Source organism: Pezoporus occidentalis, unplaced genomic scaffold (assembly GCF_034315485.1).
Source record: "Pezoporus occidentalis ecotype Australia unplaced genomic scaffold, CSIRO_AGI_Poc_V1 ctg114, whole genome shotgun sequence".
Classification (NCBI taxonomy): domain Eukaryota; kingdom Metazoa; phylum Chordata; class Aves; order Psittaciformes; family Psittacidae; genus Pezoporus; species Pezoporus occidentalis.
Genome location: NW_026912929.1, coordinates 2,555,392 through 2,572,394, shown reverse-complemented (window position 1 = coordinate 2,572,394; position 17,003 = coordinate 2,555,392). Strand labels below are relative to the sequence as shown.

Sequence of the window (17,003 nt, the reverse complement as noted above, 5' to 3'; positions counted from 1 at the left end):
AAGAGAGGAAGCACAGGCACTTAGCTGTTCTCAAGCTTCTACTCCCTGGCGCAGCCAGAAGCACCTCAAAGGCTCTTCTCCTTCTGCAGGAGAATCACCCATCTGTCCCTTGCCCCTGGTGCATAAATCTTCCCACGTGAAATACCCCTACAATAACCCAGGTTCTCTTCCTGCCCTCTGTGACTGAAGAGTCTTTGGTGCATAGCTGAAAATACCTAAAGAGCAGGCATCGGCAGAGTGCTTTCACAGCCAACCAAGCCTGGCCATCTACTGTGCTATGGCCATCGTATCTTTGCACATCCAGGCTGCACCTCAGATAACCCATACCTTTTAAAAATACTGACATTGAAATGCAATCCCTCATAACGTGTACAAAATGAGGGGTAGGGGAAGGGGAAAGCACTGGGCAGAGGGACCAGACGATGAGATGCAGGTAGGGGAAGGCCACCAGCACAGAGAGGACTTGCTGGTTGTCAGCACAGACACAACATTACTGCTGAGCCACTGGCTTTCTTTGACATGGGTTACACATCTGAAAATACACTGTCCAATGTCTACTTTGGGATTACAGTCATGATCCACTCCAAGCTTCTTACAGCCAGAGACAGACCACTAACACAGGTTAACACCTTCCAGGAGGAGAAATTCATTGTGGATGCCACCTCACTTTATAAGCTCTAAAAATCAAGTCTTCCAGACAATGGCTTTCCAAATGTGAATGGGAACACGAAAATCAAAGTCTGCCTGTACACACAGACAGGTATCTGTAAATATTCATGCATGCCCTGTCCTGTGTCTGAGGATCAGAAACCACAGCAAAGGAGCTGCTTCTCTTTTGGTCAACGCATATAAACATTGAATAGGGATTCATCAGCCTGAACTGGCGACTAGAACCCTAACTGGGCAGTTGTTTTCTAGCTCCTTCTTGCCTCAGAAAACTAAAAGCAAAGCACATACACGAAGTGTCTTTGACCTTCATGGGAATGACTACGATTGATGTCATGGACTACGTCTGCAGTGTGATTTGTACCACCACTACTTTTGCTTTTCAAGGACCCTTTTCTACTACGTTTAGCCTGAGCAGACTGTATGTGTTGAGCTTCTCAGTCCTCTCTCTTCTTCTGTCTCAATGGCTTTTGAAGGACATCTGTTTATCACATAGTTAATTTTTCTAACCCTGGTTTAGACATTATCGTATCTCCTATTTTCTGCCTTTTTTTCCCCTTTGGCATCTTGGGAATAGTTGAGTTTTCCCAGATCTGCCATTTACGGGTTGGTTCGTTCTTTTTTTTTTTTTTTTTTTTTTAATTATTATTATTATTTTGTATTCACATTCATGAATCTTTCAAAATTAGTTGCCCTGATTGCTGCATCAGAGCTGCTCTTCAAATAAAACAGCTTCCACTCTCATTGAGAGCAATGGAAAAGCTGCTATTGATTTCAACAGTAGTAGGATCAGGTCCCGAATAAAACTGCATTTATTATGTTTGGCTCATTTCCTAGGATTACTTGGAACTTTGAAAGCTGTAATTCTGGATGTTGACAGCTTTCCCTCCCTCCCGGAGCAGTGTGGTTAAGCCAATCAATACATGATTAAAATAAACAGCCCCTTGATCAAACTTATGGCTTTAGTGCAAGTCTTTCTGATCTGCAGAAGAAAAAGCCTTTCTGTTCGGCAGCCCTCGAGGCCACACCAGTATCTAAAGAGCACCTGACTTCATTTATCGGCCTGAGCTCTTATCCAAGTTCTTTCTGCTTCATTGAACAAGACACCCACATTTTGTGAAAAATAATACCACCCCCTTTATTGCACACGTTGCCTCTCCTCCTCCTAAAAATGCACTACATCTCACTGTTTCTTTGTCTTCGATGGACCCCTCTTTTTCCGATGACATTTCCCCGGCTATGGGTTATTTAAACGCTTATTCATTTGTCCTTTCTTCTTTCTCTTTACCCCCCAACTTTCACCATCTCCCTTCTCACTTCTTCATCTTTTCTTTCACTATGAGACTTTTCCCAGTCTCCTAAGACTGACTGGAAAATCTGCTACTGAAAATTTCCTAGGAGCAAAGTGCACTCCCTTTATAAAGCTGGTCTATTCCGAAAGGAAAGCCCAGGGCTTAATGTGCTTTCTTTATCATCAGCTGTGGTCTGGACAAAAGGAATCTTTTTCCCCCCACATGCTTTTTCTTGCTGGTGATTCCGTTAGTGCTCTTCAAATGCTTCAAATAGGTACCGTGTCACAGCACAGAGCTGCCATAAAACCCTGCATCTTTGCTCAGATTTCAGCAGCAGATATCCTGCAGCCATATAATACTCCTGATGCTCATTTTGTTCTACTTATTTATGTGAAAGAACAGAGCAGTTACGACTAAACCCAGGACAGAAGGAAATTAAAAACTCCTTTCCCATTGTGTGGGGTGGAAAAAAGAAGAACCAATATTCACAAACTTTAATGGGTTTCAGAGGGAGCATGACCCTGATCCTAAACACAGGGGCTGAAGTGAAGATGATGCTTCCCAGCTTCAGAGGAACAAACCTGATTCCCCAGCAAGATGGCCCAGGGCAGCCCTGTCCCCTGCAGTGGTCAGTGAGGAAGAGCATGGCATGTAGGCAGAAGCTCTTCCCCGTGAGGGTGCTGAGGCGCTGGCACAGGGTGCCCAGAGAAGCTGTGGCTGCCCCATCCCTGGCAGTGTTCAAGGCCAGGTTGGACACAGGAGCTTGGAGCAAGCTGCTCTAGTGGAAGGTGTCCCTGCCCATGGCAGGGGCTGGGACTGGATGAGCTTTAAGGTCCCCTTCCAGCACAAACCATTCTACAATTCAATGAAGTAAAGGACTGGCACACCGGTTATGACTCCATCCTACTGAAACCCTCGGTGGACACAGTGACTTTTGCATCCTAGGGAGCAACCAGGCATCTGGCACTGGAAAGCCATGGACTTCTTCCTCTGTCCCCTCTGCAAAGAAATGTGATTCTTACAAAGAGGGCCATAGGGAAGGAGAGTGTGAAAGCAAGGGTTGGCAGAGCCAGGGAAACTGCTCTTCCCTTGTACTGATACTGGTAGTTAGGTGCAGTAGAACATCCAGTTAACACTTGGTTTTGTTCACGTGAAGCCAGCTGCTAACCTAATTTAATGCCTCTTGGATGCGCCAGCTAACAATCTCCTGTGAACAGGCTGGAAAGAAGCACCAGCTCCCGGCTGCCCTCCTTGCGTACTACCAGTGCAGTACCAGCTCTCCCCAGAAAGCAACCGTATCCTGGAATGCATCAAAAGGAGCGTGACCAGCAGGTTGAAGGAGGTGATCCTGCCCCTTTACTCTGCTCTTGTGAGACCTCACCTGGAGCACTGTGTGCAGTTCTGGTGTCCTCAACATAAAAAGGACATGGAACTGTTGGAACAAGTCCAGAGGAGGCCACGAGGATGATCAGGGACTGGAGCACCTCCTGTATGAAGACAGGCTGAGCAAGTTGGGGCTGTTCAGCCTGCAGAAGAGAAGGCTGTGTGGAGATCTCATAGCAGCCTTCCAGTATCTGAAGGGGGCCTATAGGGATGCTGGAGAGGGACTCTTCATTAGGGACTGTAGTGACAGGACAAGGGGTAATGGGTTCAAACTTAAACAGGGGAAGTTTAGATTGGATATAAGGAAGAAGTTCTTTACTGTAAGGGTGGTGAGGCACTGGAATGGGTTGCCCAGGGAGGTTGCAAATGCTCTATCCCTGGCAGTGTTCAAGGCCAGGTTGGACAGAGCCTTGGGTGACATGGTTTAGTGTGAGGTGTCCCTGCCCATGGCAGGGGGGTTGGAACTGGATGATCTTAAGGTCCTTTCCAACCCTAACTATTCTATGATTCTATGATTCTATGATCATGAAAGTGAGAAACAAGTGAGAAACGCTGATTCACTGGGTGGCTCCACTTTTCCAGGCCCCCATCTTTAAGACAGGGCCCATAACAAAACGCAGTAGTACACCCAAGTGGTTTGGCAAGGTGATAGCTTTCCAAGCGAGATGGACATTGTTGAAGAAGATTCAACAAGCTGTGCACGTCCTCAACCCTTCAGCCACCTCATATCCTGCAGTTATACAACTTGTGACCAAAGAAACAAGCATTCCTGTATTTTGCTTTCAATGCTGAAGGTGTGCTGTGGAGTGGACTGCAATTCCCTAGTAAATCTTGCTGTCAATTAAACTAGTTCTACTGCCACAAATAAACCCCATCAAGACCTGTAAGGGATGGCCTTCCTCCTGCTATAATAAAGGCAAATACCTTAAGGCCTGCCAAGCTTATGAACTTGGTCAGTGCTATGCACTGTGCCTATTGACTTTTCTGCATGTGATTAATAACCTATCGATTCTATGAGGCGCGTTAATGGCAGACGGCAATCTCCATGCCACAATAACCAAGCTGTCCCCAGTGCAGAGAAGAGAAACAAGGAAGTAGCCATTTAATGAAGCAAATGTGCAGTATAATGTATGGCTTCAATATTTCAAACTATTTATTCTTGGGGATAAATCATTCCACACTCACATGGCTTTTCTGCTTTTTTAACTAATTCTAATTAGCTTTATATTTACTGAGTTTGCCAGTGCAGGTGTTCAGGACTTGCATACAATCTTTGGATGTTTGGGTTGGAAGGGACCTTAAAGCTCATTCAGTTCCAACCCCCTGCCAGGGGCAGGGGCACCTTCCACGAGACCAGGTTGCCCAAAACCCCATCCAATGAGCTATGACAAAGACAAGATTACAGCAATTGAATCCCAGCATTAGATCCTGAGTTGTTGCAGATTTGATTCCAAGTTGTTCAAAGTTTCCCATACTTGAAGATTACTGTACTTTTTTAGTATGTTTTCCAGTTAAGTAAAAGACAGACACAAGATTACATGTTTTTGGAAAAACAAGCTGAGTTTTCCACGCCTATTAATGGCTTTCATGAGCTTTGTAACCAGGCTGGTGCCATACCTGCCTACGCCACCTGCACACAAAGACAGAGTTGTGTTTCATTGTCTATCCATCCATCTTAACTTAAACAGTAAATGAGGACAGATTTCTATCCCACCTGTGGCAGCTGTTTAAACACAGAATCATAGAACCCCAGACTGGTTTGTGGTGGAAGGGACCTTAAAGCTCCTCCAGCTCCAATCCCTGCCACGGGCAGGGACCCCTTCCACTGGAGCAGCTTGCTCCAAGCCCCTGTGTCCAACCTGGCCTTGAACACTGCCAGGGATGGGGCAGCCACAGCTTCTCTGGGCACCCTGTGCCAGCGCCTCAGCACCCTCACAGGGAAGAGCTTCTGCCTAAGAGCTCATCTCAGTCTCCCCTCTGGCAGGTTAAAGCCATTCCCCCTTGACGTGTCATACAACACCACTGGTGGAGGAGACCAATCCTTTCTTCTTCTTTGCCCCCGTGCCCCATGAGCAGAACGCCTGACTGTTCTAGCATACATTAATGCAAGGCAGAGTTGTGCAACACGGCATCGTGGGTGGAAACCAGCCAGCTCATTTGTACCAGGAAAACAGCTATTACATGCACGCGATCAGCAGCGTTAGCCCCATTACAGGGCTGTAAAGCCTGAGAAGGTCACGGAGCCCTGAGGACAGAGCCATGAGCTCCAATACTTAATGATTAAATGAGCTGCTTTTGATTTTAGTCTTGACTTCTCCTCCATGCCGGCAGTAATTATTGGCAAAAATATGATTCATTGAGAGAAGCGAGTTGTAGACTATTTAGATATGGAGCTAAGGTGGAGCAATGACCCTTGCCACCAAACCTCACACACTGCTCACAGACCTTCAGCCACCAGAGATTCCTTAAGCACCCCGAGGTTTAATTCACTGCTGCTGTTATCTTTCCTTCAGAAATGGAACAGGAGCTTCAAGCATCTGAAGTTTCACACAGGAAATGATACTGAAACCACTGATGCGAGCGGAGCAAAACACAGCGTGCATGTGTGTGTGGTGCCTGCAAAGGATGTGCTAAAAGAAGAAGTGGCAAAGCTGACGACCATGCTCAGAGAGAGCACGACTTTGCAGAGCAGGTCGGTGAACTGCAGACTTTCACACACGCAGACAAAGAAAAGCAAAGCTGTGTGGACACTGGGGTGTTTATTTGCTTTTATGCAGCTGGTGCCAGGTGCTGGCTGGCACGGCTGGACATTGGCATGCTTTGTTTAACCCCAGAACAGCCCTGGCTCCATCTCCAGTTCCAGCTCTGTCCTTGGAGATCCCACGGCTGGCCAGAGCCACTCGATGTGCTCCTGAAGGGCATTTCAGAGGAGTACCACCATGACTTACAGGCCTCTCAATGGGCATGAGTTGGTCAAAAATCAGATTTCTGCTCCCCAGCATCTGTTCTGGAGGTCTGAGTTGGAAGTAAAACCTTTGGTATTGACCACTAAACCAATCTGATTTAAATGATGACACAATTCAAGCTGATTCCCAACCAGAGGTGTATTTTCAGTTCACTTTCACCAGGGACGTCTGACATGAGCTTTCACGCACGGAGAGCTGTGCTGGGTTCTATGTCAGGAGATAGGAAAACCAAACAGCACCAGAACAAATACTTCACTTCTCCAGGGAAACTAACGCGTAAACCACTTTTGCATACCACGGCCTGCAAAGTGCAGAGCACACACCAAGCACAAACAAAACCCTGATCCCACACACTACTTGGACAAAAGCCCCATCGAATTCACCCTGCAACTGCTGCCTCCAAAGGGAATTTTGCAAGAGCAAGGCTGGCTCCAATACAAGAAACAAGTAGCTGCAGCCCTACCTTCATACCAGTGTCAATCCCACAGGCTTTTCTGTTGGCTTTTGTAGGTGAGCATCCCCAAATACAGCACTACAATATATGAACAGCCTGAGTATTCTTTCTCCATCTCTTATCTTGTCAAACACACACCAGCTGATGGTTTTCATTGCAGGCTGCTTTTATAGTCCTACCTTCACCACTGTAAACTTAACCTACTCCTGTTGACCCAATTCAGAGATGTAGAACAGAAGAGATGAGGATCTTGGTGCAACTTCACCTAAGTGAACAGGCTTTCACCAGATTCCAATGTGCACATTGACTCTTAATACCTAAAGCAGGTTTCACCACAGCTGCAGTTGTTTTTCAGGAGTTTCCTTGTGTGCAAAAGCTAATTACAGAAAGGTGGGAAACTGTTTGCAGTTCTCCCATAAATGATGGGGACATGGCAAACAGCCGAGGGAGCCATAAAAACACTCCGTATGTAAACTAAAGGTAGAAAGGTTTCCTTTGGTTTACTTTTCTGGGTTATTGTAAGGAAGTCACATGTGTGCAGTAGCTACATGAACTGCAGATAGCTCTGCAGAAGGAGAAACCTGGGTGATTCAGCTGTCAGATGTATTGCTTGAAATTCCTCATGTGCATATTATCTGGCTATTCAGTTTGACTTGGAATCTGTAGCTTGTGAACTGCAGGAAGAGTGGAGGAGAAGGGACCTTCAAGCCTATAAGCAACAGGGTCTTCCACTGCTATATTCCCTCTACATGGCACAACAGCATTTTCATGTTTGAAAGAGGAACACTCTTCTACATCATTTAAGAAGGGTCCATACGAGGAGAGACAATTGATGTTGTTACAGAATAGGGAGGACCGCAATCCCTAGGAAAAGTATATGAAAGCAAGCCTGTCTTGTTATATCTTGATTTTAGAATCCTGCCTTGCATAAGAAGGGACAACAAAGGCTTTCAGTTACTCATATTTAGTCTTTCCTCAATCCACTACAGTCACCCCATTGGTAAAGTTTACCTTTGACAGGGCCTGATGGGAAATCAGGTGTTTGCATAAGCAATATACTTCTTGCTGCTAAAAGAGAGATACGGAGAAAACTCATCTTATCTTTGCAGAATGGAAAGAGGAACCCTATAGAACTTTTCCCATATTTCTTAATTTTATTTTCTATAATATCTAGATGATGGCTGACAATTCCCCAGACAGAGATGGAGATTCTGAGAGTGGTTTTGCTTTCTTTCAGCATAATTAAAATAGCATTGTCCTGACAAAGGGTGGGTTTTGGCTAACCCCTGAGAATCTGCTACCCTGTAGAGCTTGCAGATGCCCCTCTGCACGTCCAAAGCTCTTTGGCAGGCAGCTGCAGGGCTGGGAGGGTGTTTAGCTGAGGAGCAGATGCTCTGTGCAGCATTAACTCCCTCACGTGGTAACAGCCACATGAGGAAACCCGCACGTAACGGCTGAGCCAGGGCAGTTGGTGGCTCACTAAATCCTAAATACCCCAAAGCTCTCTTCCAGGCTGCTTGGGAATGGGATTTGTAACTGAAACGGAAAAAGGTAATCTTTACTTTATAAATACTTATTGTCCCAGTATAATTACACATCGCATTCCTTACTGGGTAACGTCAACTGACACTTAATCAAGATTTGAGGAGATCTCGAGTGAAATCCTGGTAAAAACTCCAACTGGTTTCAGAGAGACCCAGATTTCACCTCCTAATCTCATCTGAGGCTACAATTTACATCATGATTTCGATCCCACGTGAGCAAACCCACTGTAACTTCATTGACCTTCAGGAGGTCTCTCAGGTTCTGTGCTGGTACAAATGGGAGTGACTCCAAGGCGGAGTGAGGACTCAATGACATGCACAGCATCAGGGATGAATCAGAATGGGAACGGGGTATTAAACAGCACCATAAAATAATATAGGTTAGAAGGGACTTTTGGAGGTCAACATAGCCCAACCTCCTGCTCAAAGAAAGGCCAGCATCAAAATCACATTGGGTTGCTGATGTCCTTATGTAGATAAACTCTGAAAACCTCCTAGAGTGGAGACCATGAAACCTCCGCTCAACCCATCCCACTGCTTCACTCCACTCAGGGTGAACATTTCTTCCTTGTAACCAATCTCAATTTCCCTATTGGACAAAGAAAGAAGATGAGGAGGAAAAGGGAGAGGAGGATTAACACAAAATACCAAGACAATACCGAATGGAAGGGTCAAGGTTCATATTCTGATAGTGCACTCATACAATACAAGCAGTTGGAAAGAAAAAGATAGAGAGGGTGGGTGCAGTGAGTAGGAAATGGGTAAGCTCCAGGTTAAGTATAAAATAAGCAACAGTCCCTGGTGGCAGCACATCAGACAATACTCATTTTATTGTCAGAGTAAAAACATATTCCCTTCAGAAAACCAAACAAAAAGCCCTATTGAGTGTTACAACGCATGCCAAGCAATTACTGCTTTCCACAATGTGTCCTGTGACTCACTGTGACACAATAAATTGGCATATGGTGCTCATTCAGGGTATATAACTCACACATTTGCAATAGCTCTAAAGAGCTAATAGTTACTTGGGCTGTAGTTAACTGGGGGGGGTGCGGTGGTAATTTCCCCATGGCAATGAAATAAATGTCATGCTTATTATTCTATTATTATTATTTAAAAAAGAGATGGGTTTAGTGGCAGGCAAGTGTCATTAATGCCTGAACTCTCCTGTATGCTGGGGAAATCCATTCAGACAACCTCTGGCATGCAAAAGCACAGAAATAATTGGTAAATACTACCTGTGGTCTTCTGGGTCCAGATCTGCCTGATGCCAAGAGCAATCAAGTCCTTTTTGGCTGCAAAGGATAGGAGGGCACTCAATACCTTGCAGAAGGCACTCAGTAGCTGGCAAACATCAAGCTTTCCGTGTGCCAGGACCCCATGAAAGAGCAAACCCTGAAGTGCATACGACAGAAATGGTTCTCTTCACTTATGAGGGAAGACAACCTCCTAGAGAGACACAGAGCCAGCACCCCCTAAGGTGCTGAGTACTCTCCTTGCTTGGGAAAGGTGCACTTCTTATGGTTATCCTCCTTAAAAACCAGCTCTAACTCTTATTGAAGAAGACAAAGAGACAACAAAGCACCTTCCTTTCACTGAGTCTGCCCAAGAGCATGAGCAGACTGGAAATCCAGGTTTCATCCTGAATAAGGCATGAGAGATGCTGAAAAGGAGGGAAGAAACTGTGCAATTACAAGAAAATTCTTCTCCAGTCATCACGATTACTCAGAGGAGCATAGAATACACCATGACTTGTGAGTACCACCTAGAGAATATGGTTTCAGAGTGCTAATGGAGCTATCCATCATACAGAGGTGATTTCATGGGGGGAAAAAAATCTTTTCCAGGCAAGGTTTCCCTAACATCTGTATACATTTGACACAAGTCCAATGAAGCCAGTGCTTTTCATTGCAAAAGTGGATCAGTAACACAGAAGTGTGAATTGAGGGAGACTAAGATGAGCTCTTAGGCAGAAGCTCTTCCCTGTGAGGGTGCTGAGGCGCTGGCACAGGGTGCCCACAGAAGCTGTGGCTGCCCCATCCCTGGCAGTGTTCAAGGCCAGGTGTGGAAGATGCTGAAATTGTGCCTGAACCAAGACTGCCAGGGTCTGACCTGTCCTATTTTATTCTTACTGTAGGATTCTTTGCTAGGACTCACAAATCTCCTCCGAAACATCACTGCTTTATGAACCTACTTGCTGCATCTCACCCATCCTCCTCTAGGAACGTACCTGAGAGAGTGCAGAAGTACATAAAAAGCAAGTAGAGCTCAGACCTTTTTCCAGTCAAAAGCTGTACTCATCTATGCAGAAATGTCACAGTATTCATTTCACCCAAGGAGATAAAACCAGAAGTTAAGTAATAACCACCTTCTCCTCAACACAGACCCTCCCTCAGAGGAGGCAATGCTGCCTTTGTCCAGCTCCCAAACACTTGTTCTCTTGTTGGGTAACCCATGACAGTGTTAAGTAGATTTTCATTATAGGGTATTATTTGTAGCTGCTGTTTTCAAGAAGCAGCTGTAATAAACAAGTGAGATTTATGTTCCTTTTTCAATTGCTTGAAATAATTACTGCTAAATTTAGACTCTGAAATAACCCTACTGATTTCTCTATTTTTTTTTTAATACAGAAGCTATACAAAGTGACCTACCACCACCAGCCAGCCTTGGGCCAGAACAGCACATGCTCCATATACTGTCCCAAATGTGCTTCAGATGAGAAAATAACCTAAGTTCCCCAAACAACCCTTTAAAAATAAATGGTGGTTGTGCTGGGTGGTTTTAACCACTGCACTGTGTGCTGCTTTGCTCCAATCTCAACTATTCTGGTCTCACCAGGTGCAAACGGGCACCCTGGATCTGGATCAGGCTGGTAAGCTCAATGGAAAACAGGTCCAAAACTGAGACCCAGACCAGCTTTTTGCAGCTGACTTGAGGATTTATACTATTAAAAAAACCCTGACCTATGTAAGGCATTCAAATACCCAACTTGGAGCTTGTGGTTTGCTCTCATCTCTGCATCATTTACTTTTTCCACTCATTCTCCTCCATCACAGCTCACTATTGACAGTCCAGATACTTCTTTAAAGTAAGCAAACAGGGTGCCCTCCCTGACCCGATTTGGCCATTTCACAGCTCCTGCTGCATTTCCAACAAACCTGCTTCACGACAACACTGAGCAAACATCCTCTAAAAAGCTTTTCACACACAGGGTTTGGTTTTGTTTGTTTGCTTGGTCAGTTTTGTGATTCATCAGCATTACAGTATGTTTCTTGGCACTGATGCCACCATCCCAGCAGTCCGGGTTTCCTCAGTGCAATGGGAAAGGCAAGATGAAATACCAGGGGCCATAGCAGAACCCAGCCTGAATGGTTCTACAAGAGGGAATGGATGCTGAGCAGATGTTGAGCTGACTACAACCCCAGGAAAGGTGAAGAAAAGATGATCTGCTGTGGGAAAGATCACATCAGGCCATGCATAGAAGAGACACAGCAACAACACTCTAATTGTATAATGAGAAAAGATACAAACTGAAGACAAGGAGAAAGCTAAACTTGCCAGTTTTTACAGTATGAATTTTGAGAACTAGAGGAAGGAAAAGCTCAGGAAGGTATGCAAACAGGAATGATGGAGCTGGGAAAGGAGACTGGAGCAACGTGCAGAAGACAGCTGTAATATAAAATTGTAAGTACTTTGCTCTATACATGATAAAACAGTAACAACTTCTGTGTAAATGATAGAATCCCAGGGCATTAAAATAGATACAGAGGAATACTATCTTAAATCATCCGTGGGGAAAATAAGTAAGTGGCATGCAATGGGGTGGGATTTAGTGCTAGGAAGCATAAAGCCCTACATCTCAGGAGAGCAGTGCCATTGCCTGAGGAGCAGCTAAATGCACAGCCATGAACCCAAGACCTAAAGATGATGGCAGGTAAGGCCAGCCATGTAATAGACTATCTCCATGTGATGCTGCTGAGTGATGCAGGAGAAGGGTCAAAGGCTAAGCTATTTCTGGTTGCATACATACGAAGGGATGATATGGAAATCTAAAGCATAATGCTATGGCAAAACAACCACAGTGGATATACTATGAGCTGTTCAAGTCTTCACAGATTAGAAAGGAGATAGAAAAATCAAAGGAAATACAAATAAGGACAATAAAAATGATCTAAGGAAAGAATAAGAGAGCTAAATTAATACGGTCTATAAATGAGAAGACTCCTGGGCTCAGATCCAGCTATAAATACCCTCAAGGTGCTGTGTGTAAGGAAGGTAATTCATCTAGCTCAAAAGACAGTAGGACAAGAAGCAATCGCTTGAATTTTGGAATGGAAAATTTCAGGATATAGAATAAGAAAAAGTTATTTGAAGAGACACATCTGCTCAACAAGGCAGACTCCCAAGGTGATAGCCAAGGCGCACTTACTGTATGCAACCAAGAACAGGTTGGATAAGGAAGGGGATCTAGGAAATGCTGCAGTCACAACTTTCTACAGTCCAAAGAGATCACCACAGTCCAGCTTACTGATCTTTGAGTCTCTTTCTTTATGGGTTATCTGGAAAATTGCTCCTCTATTTAAAACAAAATAAACCACCCCAAACTATATATCCATGTAGTGACAACCCATTCCACACCAGAGCTCAGAAATAGGGGTGTGCAGCACTCCAATGTGTAACGCAGGTAATGGCAAAGCTCTCTAACTCTCTTCTGGGTATCCAGTGGTGTGTGCAATGTGAGTCTGCTGGGTGCTGGGCAGCAGAGTGTCAGCAAGACAAAAACTGCTGACCCAGATGGCTGATTACGCTGAGCATCTAAACACCGAGGTGAAAGGCTGAAGTGGGAACTACCTCTTGTGATACTCATGGTCTTCCCCAGCCTTGTGTTAAGAGATCCTGAGCGGAAGCTTTCAGTGGCACTACATAAATTATGTACTTTGATTTATGACTTCTGTACTTTGATTTATGATTCGCTGAAAACCCACACTAGCAGTATTTAACCATCCTCAAGAGCTCTAAAATACACTTGCATTAAGAATACAAAAACCAAAATCCCAGAACATTTGCAACAGGCCTTACAGTTTTCAATGACAAATGGGTATAGACAAACGTGAGGAATATAAAACCCAAGTACCGTTACACCCCCCCTTAAACACATCCCATCCCAACTGCACTCACCAGTCGGGACTTCTGTCCCCTCCTCAATGTGGATGGGCAGTGGTGATTCCTCCATAGGATGAGGCACTGATGGAAAGTAATGAATTGTGGTAGTATTTGTCGCAAAGTGACTACAATAAGACGGTCCCTTTCTTATCATTACAACTACATATGGCTGGTTACTGTTACAGGGAGTCCTGTCTCAATGTGGTCAGCTCCTGTGGTGGTAACCAGACCAAATCACAGCCCTGAGGGGTTAATCCCCATCAAGCATTCACCGCTACAGGAGTGAATCAACCCCCTCTGAACATGGCCTGGAGAACTCCCTGTCCTGGGTGCTTCACGATCCTACCACTTCACTATATCCTTACTATTCCCATCCCTGGAGTTTCACTCTCGTTTGGAAGCTCACACAGTTGAGGAAGCCAAGGGCAGCCAATGCACAGACAGGCACAGAGTTATTGAGTCAAAGTCATAATATTTCATGCACAGAACCAGAAGAGAGAGGCTCTGATGCTCAAAGCTTGCCACTAGCTGTTGAAAAGCCACAGCAGGTGATGGAAGGCTGCACCACAAATGGCCTCTGGACCACAAACTTTTCATTGCTCATTCGTTTCAGACTGTATGTATTGGACCTAAGAAGCTCCCAATTACTTGTGGTACTGAAATCTCCAAACAAAACCCTTCAGATCTGCACTGCACGCTTGTCTGCAGTTTCCAGGCACTACAGAATCAGTGCTGTAGGGTTCACCTCTTTGGGTTCTTCTCTATTTGGGAGCTTCTCCCCTTAAAAGGTAGTTTTGTTGCACTATTTGCCACTTAAATCTCTGGGAAGGATGTGCTTTTCAAGAGGTCTGAATTTCCTACACTAGAGTGAAATAATAATGAGCTACTACTGTTTTAAATGGTCGTAACGAAAAAAAACCTTCTGGATTTTGTCCTTCTCCATTACCTTTTAAAAACGATGATGTACCTTCTCAAAGATACAAACTCTTAACCTAGTCTCAGCTAGAATTCCAGCTGCAGGGAAGGGGGATTCTTTAATCCTTTGTGGGGTATCCTTCACCTACTACTGGCTTTTTCTTTCTTTAGGGAAAGACTACGTTGTGATATCCATAAAACCAGCCAAAGAACACTTAGTGGTTTAAAGCTATTTTAAATAAAGTGTCTTACAACATTTCTGCTACCAACACAACCAGAATAAAGAGTGTTTTCAACAGATCCTTGACTAGCAACGGGCTTAATATCAACCCCACACTGAAGCTTTCTTTTGAGGATGCAAAGTTCCCTGCCTTCCCCTAAGCCCACCCCTTGTTCAGGTGGAAGATGAAGGGAAGCACAGGGGAGAGGAAGAGCAGAACACGGTTGCCTACAAAACTACCATAGAAGCCACAGAGATCATGGTCTACCGGGGACGCCTTGCACAAGCCACTTTCATCTAGAAGCTGAACTAACATTCCAGCTCAACAATAGCAAAAAACCATTTGTTACCACACGGCGTTTTTGCTACAGATTAACCAGCAGTTGCTACGCAAGCGGAATGGAGCGCTGCGATTCCGAGGGAGATGTTATTTATACCAGAATCAAATCAAATGTTGACTTATGGGCAATGAGCCTGAGGTGAGTGCTCGTGGGCTGGCCATGCCACTGGATGTAGAACATGCTTGGAAGTTATGCAAAGCGGGGCCTGCATTGGGAACAATGCAGTCGTTTTCCTTGCTAAGCTCATTTTGCATTAAGGCAATGAGAGTCTTCATCTATGCAGCCCCTTAGAACATTAAATCAGATTTAGTTACTAGGAAGAAATACCAGAGCGGAGCTTCCTGAACTCCTGAGGAGTTTTCAGATCTGAGAACCTCAAGCCAACCAGGTCACTAGGTGCTGTGGAAAAATAAACCTGTTGTATCTTTCTCACATGGAGCTTTCTTGGTCCCATGAAGAATAATGCACCAGCTCCTCCAAACCGGGCCGTCAGTCTGGAGCCAAAGGCTTCCACAAAACACTTGCAACAGTATTCACCAATGGCTGGTGGCATCTACTCTTCTTGTAAGGGGCATCACCAGAGGTTGTAGAAAAGGCCTGAAATACCTATAGGCTATTTGAGGCCAAATATGCAGATACACACTCTCTCTTACCCACACATGCACACACTACACATGCACGCAAATAGCTCTATAGGCAGGACTTGGATTTTGTAGGATCCAAGGCAGAGAAGCTGACTCTTGTCACAGGGTTTGGGAATCAAGGACTCTGGGGTGCTAAAACCAGCTTTAAATTACAGGTCTCCTTTGCTTTGGGCAAGCCACTTGAACATTATCCCTCCAGGATTTACACACCGACTTTATGGGCATGCTGCTTAAACGCCTGCAAAGTGCTTTGAAATGGTTTCTAAATCCTGCAGTGATATGCACAGAAGAAGTGCACAGAGTGATTTAAGATAACAGTTGCTGACCGTTATTACTGTGTAACTACAACCTATTTTTATACGCTCTATACTTAGTTTCTATCAACAGATGGCAAACATTCAGTATTTGAATGTTTTAATGAGCTTTACGACCCTTTTGTAATTTCATAAGCAAGCATAAATAACACTTACATGAAGAAGAGTCTCTCCTGAATGGGTTTTCTCTTCCTGTTTGGGAAAAAGAAAGAGAGAAAAAGGAGAAATGTATTTTAAAGGAAAAAAAATAATGGTTCCAGCAAGGTAAATTAGACAAGTTCCAGTGTTACCATGCACAGTGTTTTCTGAATTTCACCAGTATGAACTCTCACTTGAAGAACATCAAGAGTGCAGCACCAGTGTCAGAACAAGAGACCATTTCCCACTTGCTCCATCCCATGCAAAACTTCACAGGAAATTTGACTACATCCATCTCAAGAGCAAGGAAATTATACCCCAGCAGTGAATTAAAATGGAAATGCCCTGTGATTCATTCTTTGCTTTGGGCAACCTGGTCTAATGGAAGGCATCCCTGCTCATGGCAGGGGGTTGGAACTGGATGAGCTTTAAGGTCCCTTTCAACCCAAACCATTTGATGATTCTATGATCTGAAGCAAAAAAAAAAGGATGAAATTTTAACTACATTCCAGTTCACTGATAACCTCATGGGTTGATACATGGGTTGCTCTCCAACCTGTGGACAGCCTACCAACACCAACACCCTACGGCAGGGTGGTCCAGCTGTGTTTTGGCACAGTGTGACTGTATTTCCACAGCAGTGCTGAAGCACTGACCGAATTCAAACCCAGGTCAGGGATGTGAAGGTGCTCTTCGAGGCTGTGACCATTCTGGGCAACAGAACCACAACAGGAAAGCCAGTAACTGCTGAAGTGCATGAGTCTTCCTATCAGCCCATAGGTTTTAACAGCCACTTGTCCTGCTGCCTCCCACCCAATGCTCCCTGGCAGGACGTGGATTAGATTCATGCTCCCCTTCCACTAACCAAGCTGGTAGGTTTGGTGAATACTCTTGGGGCAGGGTTTAGGGTCAGCACCAAGTGGCTTTTTGCTGGTGTTATCATAGAATAACAGACTGGTTTGG

At 44.8% G+C, this 17,003-nt stretch overlaps 1 protein-coding gene across 12 annotated transcripts in view; it reads right to left on the bottom strand.

Moving 5' to 3' along the window:
• The window catches only part of SLC6A6 (solute carrier family 6 member 6), a 114,293-nt gene that overhangs the window by 37,950 nt on the left and 59,340 nt on the right, over nucleotides 1-17,003 (bottom strand). For 4 of the 12 annotated variants that reach the window (XM_062637040.1, XM_062637050.1, XM_062637031.1 and 1 more), the window contains 3 exons: nucleotides 16,059-16,094; nucleotides 13,484-13,549; nucleotides 9,544-9,600 (listed from right to left, as the gene is read on the bottom strand). The exons of 1 other annotated variant lie outside the window; for it this stretch is intronic. In XM_062637040.1, coding sequence (XP_062493024.1) covers nucleotides 9,544-9,600; nucleotides 13,484-13,538 — 112 coding nt within the window. In that variant the 5' untranslated portion in view covers nucleotides 13,539-13,549; nucleotides 16,059-16,094. Of the gene's footprint in view, nucleotides 1-9,543; nucleotides 9,601-13,483; nucleotides 13,550-16,058; nucleotides 16,095-17,003 lie in introns of those variants that run through there. 7 more of the 12 variants (XM_062637082.1, XM_062637113.1, XM_062637072.1 and 4 more) reach the window with 3 other exon arrangements.